This window comes from Anabas testudineus, chromosome 8 (genome assembly GCF_900324465.2).
Source record: "Anabas testudineus chromosome 8, fAnaTes1.2, whole genome shotgun sequence".
NCBI lineage: Eukaryota > Metazoa > Chordata > Actinopteri > Anabantiformes > Anabantidae > Anabas > Anabas testudineus.
The window spans coordinates 2,153,585-2,160,889 of record NC_046617.1 but is presented as its reverse complement, the minus strand read 5'-3'; the positions used below and the strand labels follow the sequence as shown (position 1 = coordinate 2,160,889).

At 43.2% G+C, this 7,305-nt stretch overlaps 1 protein-coding gene across 1 annotated transcript; it reads left to right on the top strand.

The window, feature by feature from the left end:
* The first annotated feature begins 556 nt into the window (after positions 1-556).
* hoxb7a (homeobox B7a) lies at positions 557-6,925 on the top strand. The gene is made up of 2 exons (XM_026350480.1): positions 557-1,182; positions 6,468-6,925. The coding sequence occupies exons 1-2, from the start codon at positions 618-620 to the stop codon at positions 6,764-6,766; spliced, it is 864 nt and encodes a 287-aa protein (XP_026206265.1). The 5' UTR covers positions 557-617; the 3' UTR covers positions 6,767-6,925.
* The last annotated feature ends 380 nt before the right edge of the window (positions 6,926-7,305 follow it).

The following is a 7,305-nucleotide window of genomic DNA, read 5'->3' as shown; positions in this document are numbered from 1 at the left end:
CGGGATAAGGCGTTGGAAACAGCGGAAATCCATCTCTTCCTTTAGTCATCTCGGCAACTTTACGCACACAACTAGCACCGTTCCTCCAACAAATATCACATCTTATGGCGTGTTCACCTTCACACGCACAACTTCACCAGCTCCCAGAAAGGCTAACAGGGCAATAATAAGGCTGAACTACACGTTTGTCAGCCTCAGCCGTTTTGTTGTACAGCTCTGCATATCTCCTGATGGTGGGCACGTTCTGCGCTGCTGTGTATTGATTGTATTTTACAGATTGTATTGTCCACCGTGTTGTATTGAGTTCCTTATTATTTTATACAACGTGTGTGTGTGTATTGAAGCGGTCACTCCCTGTGACTTGCAGCTAATATAATATTGCATCCGGGGGGAAACCCCATCGGCCATTGGACTTGTTGTCATCACGTGGACTGGTTGTCACGTGGTTGGCGAGGCAATGGGAGGGTGGGGAGAGGAGGAGTGTCATGGACTGATTTTTCTTTCTTTTTTTTTTTTTTTTGTAAATCTAGACAGTAATACTCATCCAATAATTCACAGTGCCTCGTAAAAAGCCGACATTAAACCGCCCTGGGCCTACAAATCACCGGCGCCAAATTATGAGTTCGCTGTACTTCGCCAATGCGCTGTTTTCCAAACACCAACAAGCCGCTGCGAGCTGCTCCGCTCTGCGCTTCACAGACTCTCCAACTTCTGCGTCCTCGGGTTCCTCTATCTCCGCTGCAGTGTCTTCTTCGTGCGCCCTTGTGTCCAGCGGAAATAATCACCAACATGTTTCCAATGGCAGATGCGGCGCAGGACTCCCTTTCCCCCTCTGTTCCTCCTCTTCTTCGCCTTCCTCATCTTTCTTTCCCTCCTCCTCACCCTCATTTCCCTGTTTGTCTCTTTCGGGACTAAACAACGGAGGAAATAATCAGCCCGACGCACAACATTCTAACCCCGCAGAAGTACGCACAGGAGGGGCTTGTAGCGCTCTGGGAGCCGTGCCACTGTGCCCACCGCTGCAGAAATGCACCTCGGGGCGGTTCCCCGATCCAACTCAACTCTGCTCGTTGGCCTCCAGACTCCCAGAGCCGGCCTGCAGGAGGCAGAGAAGCCTGGAGCAGCAGCAGCGCCAGCTAAATCACCAGAGGCTGTTGATTTACCCCTGGATGAGAAGCTCAGGTGAGGAGGGGGTGAGGAGGGCTGGGTAGTGGTGATAGGATAAAATGTACTTATGATAAGCGATGAGATAATTTGCAAGGCCTCACAGGTGAGGGGGAGATGAAGAAACAAGGGGGTGGGAGGAAGGACTATGTTATTCTAAGAAAGGTTGGGTGGTGGTGTGGGTGGGTGGGTGTGGGTAAGCTGGTTAGTTCGACCCAATAATTACGTTAAACGCTCTTTAAACTATTGGCCCTGTTGCGCAGCGGCCGCTACCGGCAGCTGAACTATGCCTGTCTGTCCCATTCTCTCTCAGACTTTTTTACAGCCTCTCTCTCTCTTTGCAGATCTTTTATGGCTCTGCGACCTCCATAAAACCATAATTTAAGACTTGGTGAATATTCATTAGGTGGTATTGTGAAGTGAACGAGAGAGCGCAAGGGTGGTTGGAATATTATACCAACGCGCCTGAAATAGAAGAAGCTCTCCAGAGAAAGTATTCTCCTTTTCCCGGAGTCCACGTTTATCGCCCATATTCAGGGTTGGACTCAGTTCAGCCTCTTCGTCCTGATAGCCTTGTGTTTCTCTGTCAGCACTAGCCACCTCACTGAAAGCCCATTGTACTATTGTACTGTCACCACAATCCGCTAATACTTTAAACACTATAAATTAGCAGACGAGTTTGATCTCTGAATGCCTGCCCTTTCTCCAGATTGTAAAAGCGGCTTTGTGCGACAGCAGCGTGCTTCATGCTGAATGGATGCGGGACCTCGGAACCTCAAACCACAACAAACACACACAGCACAAAGAGCATTTTTTATGTTTGCGTTAAAATTGAGAATGGTGGTGTGTCAATAGTGGGAAATACGGTGAGAGGATCTGTGCGTAAAACGTACGTAAAAGTGGAAGGCAAGTTCTCAGAAACAGAGTCACGGAGGAGGCGCAAAGGTTGTTCCTGGGAATTTGTGAAAGCTTGTTTATGTCACCATCAAAGATAACTAAGAACATGTTTCAATACTTTTCTTCATTTCTCCTCAGATAAAACTCATTCCCACCTCACACACACACACACACACACACACACACACACACACACACACACACACACACACACACACACAGATCAGTGAATTGCTATTGGAGAGATCTTTCCAACAAGGACAGATCCCCGTTGTCGCCGCCACAGACTTTCTCATTCATTTGTGTCATTGGATCTTCAAGTTCACCGCACTGTCTGTGAGTGTGTGTGTGTGTGTGTGTGTGTGTGTGTGTGTAGCAGTGTCTGAGAGGGTCTTTAACTGGTCATTTGTGCAATAAAAGATAAACAAAAAAGTAATAAATCTTAGTATTTTTCAGGCTGATAAAGGTCAAAGTAGCTTGGAGTTTAGATTTGGTTTGATTCTGATAAGTGGAAAAAAATATCTGATGATCTCTGTAAGACGAAAATCTGATTGAAAATTAGGACTAGAAATATAGTTTCATAGGAAAAAAACATTATCTTATTATTTAGGATAGTTCCTGAAATGAAATAAAATAACGGAGAAAACACACACACACACACACTCTCTCTCTCTCTCTCTAGAGGCGTTTCTAATCTGTCCTCCTTCTGTCTCCTCCGTGCTCGACAGACAGAGATGGGGATGGGCTCGGAGCAACCAGCTTGTGTAATGAATTTTCAGATTTTAATTTAGATCCGTTTTGCAGTCCGAGGCGTCGGCAGATGATTGGAGAGGGAAGTCACGTCTCGGATGCTCACGTTGATACCGGGAATAGGACAAACACAAGAAGCAGCAGCCGAGCTCTCCCATGTGCGCACACAACCCCATTTGTTCTGTAATTGTATTATTGCTCTGTTCTGTCACTGTGTGTGTGGGAGAGTGAGAGACACAGAGAGCACAATGCAGCACAATCCCTGGGTATTGTTGGTTGCCAGATGATTCCGACTGGAGCTCGAGTCACCTGAGAGAGCGAGAGCAGAAAATATTTCCAATGTAGATTAATTCCTTATGACACTCTCTCTCTCTCTCTCTCTCACACACTCACACACACACACACACACATTTGGTGGTGCACATTTCCACCATGCTGACACTCAGTCATTCACACATGCAGACCACTGCCTTCAATAAGCAGCTACACACAGGACAGCTTTGTATTTAAGAACAGATTTGGAAACATGATGACTCCAATCAATATTTCTTGTCAGAGCAATACAACAATAAAATGAGATAAATTAAGTTATTTGTTTGAAATAATAGAATTAGTTTTGGTGAAGAAGACAGAAGTAAACAAAAACCTATGAAATGGAAATTTAAAAATGCAGATGTCAAAAGCACAGACGTCAGAGGAAGTGTCAAATGAATAAGTAACACTATAAATACACACGACCTTCTCTTCATTTTAGTATTTAGCAGAAAAATAAAAGTAAATTCCAAAGGAAATAGTCAGGTACAGAAAATGCATCATGTGAGACTGTACTGTTCCCTTTATTCACCCATTGTGCCCTTTATTGTGTGTGTGTGTGTGTTTGTGTGTGTAGATCTATGATAAATTGAAAAGAGATTTTGCTTCTTTAAGGAATACGATTTGTACAGAATCCATTAGCTCTGTGTCAAACCTCAAAACATCCTGGAATATGTCTCACTACTGTGAAAGCTTCATGTCCAGATATAATTGTTCGTATCTTGTGTTTGACATTTAATCATTATCCACTAAAAAAGATACAGATGTTAGTGATAGATATGGTTGTAGAAAGCACAAGTGAGTATCTGTTACCCAAAGTCAGGGATCATACAGCTTCACTACCCAGCCCAAGTGTTTTTCTAGGCCTAATTCATTTTATGCTGGTGTAAAGTGAATGTAAAACTGATGGGAATCAGTCCATAAAATGTGCATTAACGGTAAAGTCAAATTTCTAGTCTTGAATGTACACCCCCTCGGGTTTTTGAAGGCCTGAATTCCAAGAATAAAATACAGAGGACGTGACCTCAGTGCCCTCAGCCCTGGTCGTGGTGAGTGTGATAAAGCTCCGGTCTGCTGTGTCAAATTACAGTCAGCACAGACCTTATATGCTTTACCAGAGGAGGCTTGAAAATCAATATCAAATCAATGTACATTTCTTTCTTCAGCTCATTTACACCCAGGAAACAGACAGTGGGAGGCTGAGGATTTATATCCAGGAGATTTATGTCAGACCTGAGGAAAGGTATCTGTGCTGCAGATATGTGCCAGACAAAAAAATCCCATAATCTCCCCCCACCCAGTAGCAGTGACCTCTGACGATTAATAAGTGAAAACATTTAGATTGTGAGCTGTCCGTCAGATGACAGACCTGCCAGCTCGCGTCTTTATGCTCCTCTCATCCGCTCCGCTCAGTGTGCACACGAGGATGCCAACAAATCTTCCATCACATGTTTATGAGCCTTCACTAAACAGCAGTTAATGCTGTTAAAGTCCCTGCAAACAGTAGCAAAGTCCAGGCTGATGTTTATTTATTCATTTATTTCTTACAGACTGGTCACTGCTGTTTGCTGCAATGTGAGATTCTACTAGAAGAAATGTAGTAGCTGAAACCTCAGGGTGCAGACAGAAAAAAGCAAATGAGATCAGCTCTTCAGTTCTTAATGAAATCCTTAAGCTCTATCGTGACTGTCCTTTCACAGGAATCTGCAGAGGAAGTGAGTTTAGGTGTTTCTGTGGCCCACAGTCGACCTCTGAGCAGTGAAACTGTGACCCAGTTTCTCTTTAACCTTCAGGCGCTGTGTGACCTCATGAAGACTGGAGGTCAACATGGTGTCTGTTGTCCCAGTCAGCTAAGAACAACTGTCTTTTTCTTGTTCTTGGAATGAAATTCTTCATGCATGCTCCTGCGTAGAGCAGCCCCGAACTTTATTTAGCCAAGAAAATTTCTACTGGAAGGCCTTCAGAGAACATCACTGGTCACCAGCAATCAGGTTCTTCCTCTTTAAATCTGCATACATCACATTTAAGGGTAAACTGTGTGAAGCAAATATTCAACAGTGGCCCAGGCAGACAGCAGCTGAACCCACAGTTTAACCACATCATTCAGTAACTGCTTTATGGTGTTTACTCAGCCACATGTCAAATGGATGTGGAAGGAAGTGGAAGTGGCAACAAGTAGCTACAAGGTTTGGATTGAGGCTATTGAACAAAACTAAAACACACAAGAGGTGTTAAGTGTTGGGCTGTTCATTCATTTTAGTAATCAGAATCAATGACAGTACAGTTAGTGAAAACTATAAAAGCATGTAAATACAGACATACATCACCTGTAGAGAAAGTTTTACAGTAGTGCTGTAAAACTTTATCTATGATGCACCAGAGTGTTTGCAGTAATACAGGAGATTGTTTCCAGGTTTTTGTTTGTCACTTCATATGTTTCCTGCTCAGTTTTTGTGAATAATGTGACAGTTCTGGATCAAAACATTACTGGCTTGAGGGTGACTTTTAAAAATGATGAAGTAGAAGAACGTGTAGTGGCCACTGTCACCAGAGAAACAAGCAAAATAAAAAAAAAGAAAGGTAGAAATGTTGGGAATGAAAACTGTGACACAACCAAACAGGATGACATTAATAATACACCTGAATCACTTGATGTGAAGATTATAAATGTTGTTTTCTATGTCAAAGCATTAAGCTAAAGTTAAATTTCTATTTACCAAAAATGTTATTTGTGTGACTCTGAACATTTGTTCTGTTCTATTTTGTTCTGTATCTTTACACAATCATAAATATTTATACTCATAGTTACAAAGTCGAACAGCACTGACCCCTTGGGATTATTTTGAGTTAAAGATACTGTAAATAACATTTTCACATGTCATTTGAACCTGTATAGTAAGGGTAACTTTCCCCTCTTTATATAACAATATAGCAAAAGTTATACACAAACGGAAATACAGACAGAGCAGAAGCTGAATAAATCCACTATATTCTGCTCCTTGCATAGAAAATTCTTTCAGAAATATATGCTCGGCATTTATGTACGCCATTTTATTTATAAAGACAAATTCAGTACAAGTTCCCTCTCAGTGTTTAGACAGAACAAACCTCTTGAACGCTGTTAATTAAATTCTGTGATGCAATGTTCACTTGGATGGAGATCTTAGATACAGGGTTACATTTTGACAGCTACATGTCAGTCTTTAGATCTCTAATATCTAATAATGTTTCTTTTTTATCTGATCAGACGTGTTACAGAAAATCAAGGTGAAATTCGTGATCAGCTCCCACAATCAGAATAGTGGGGTTTTATTTTGATAGGGTAGGTGTGTTCCTGTGTGCAGGTGCTGACAGGAGGCGCGGCCGGCAGACGTACACGCGCCACCAGACGCTCGAGCTGGAGAAGGAGTTCCACTTCAACCGGTACCTCACGAGGCGGCGGAGGATCGAGGTGGCGCACGCGCTGGGTCTCACGGAGCGGCAGATCAAGATCTGGTTCCAGAACCGGAGGATGAAGTGGAAGAAGGACCACAGGAAGACAGAGGGCGAGTCCACCACGGCTGCTGTACCGGCGCCTGCAGAAGAAGAAGAGGAGGAGGAGGAGGAGGAGGAGGAAGGTGATGCTGATGAAGAGGAAGAGTGATACGTTGTTAGGAGTCAGGTTCTCAGCATCCAGCAAACAAGAAGCAGTGGAGCCGGTGTTTGTGTGCAGAGCTCCAGAGAAGAGAAATGATGTTCACTACAGATTTAAATCAGTGTCTTCAGAGTTTAGTAGAGAGCCAATCAGATAGAAAGATCTCTGGAAAGCTTTGGTTTCTGTGTGGTGTCTTAACAGCTCATGAAATCCACACTCCTTCATGTTATGACAGCATGTTTCATCTGATCTGGTGAATGAATGAATGAATGAATGAATGAATGAATGAGTGAGTGATGCTCATGCAGTCAGTGTTTATTGTTTGTGGTAAAGAAAAGAAGCTGGAGGCAGGTTTAGAATCTTACACTTAAACTACGTGTGACCAGGCTGAAACAGTAGACTCAGGTCATGAGTCCACACACACACACACACACACACACACACACACACACACACACACACACACACACACACACACACACACACACACACACACACACACAGTATTATAATATTATAAGTCCAGCTCTGAAGGTCTGGTGATGTAG

Bases quoted from the DNA above. Each gene is read 5' to 3' on its own strand.
- hoxb7a (XM_026350480.1), top strand. From the start codon at position 618: ATGAGTTCGCTGTACTTCGCCAATGCGCTGTTTTCCAAACACCAACAA. The intron at 1,183-6,467 runs GTGAGGAGGGGG...TCCTGTGTGCAG, and splicing joins CCCCTGGATGAGAAGCTCAG to GTGCTGACAGGAGGCGCGGC.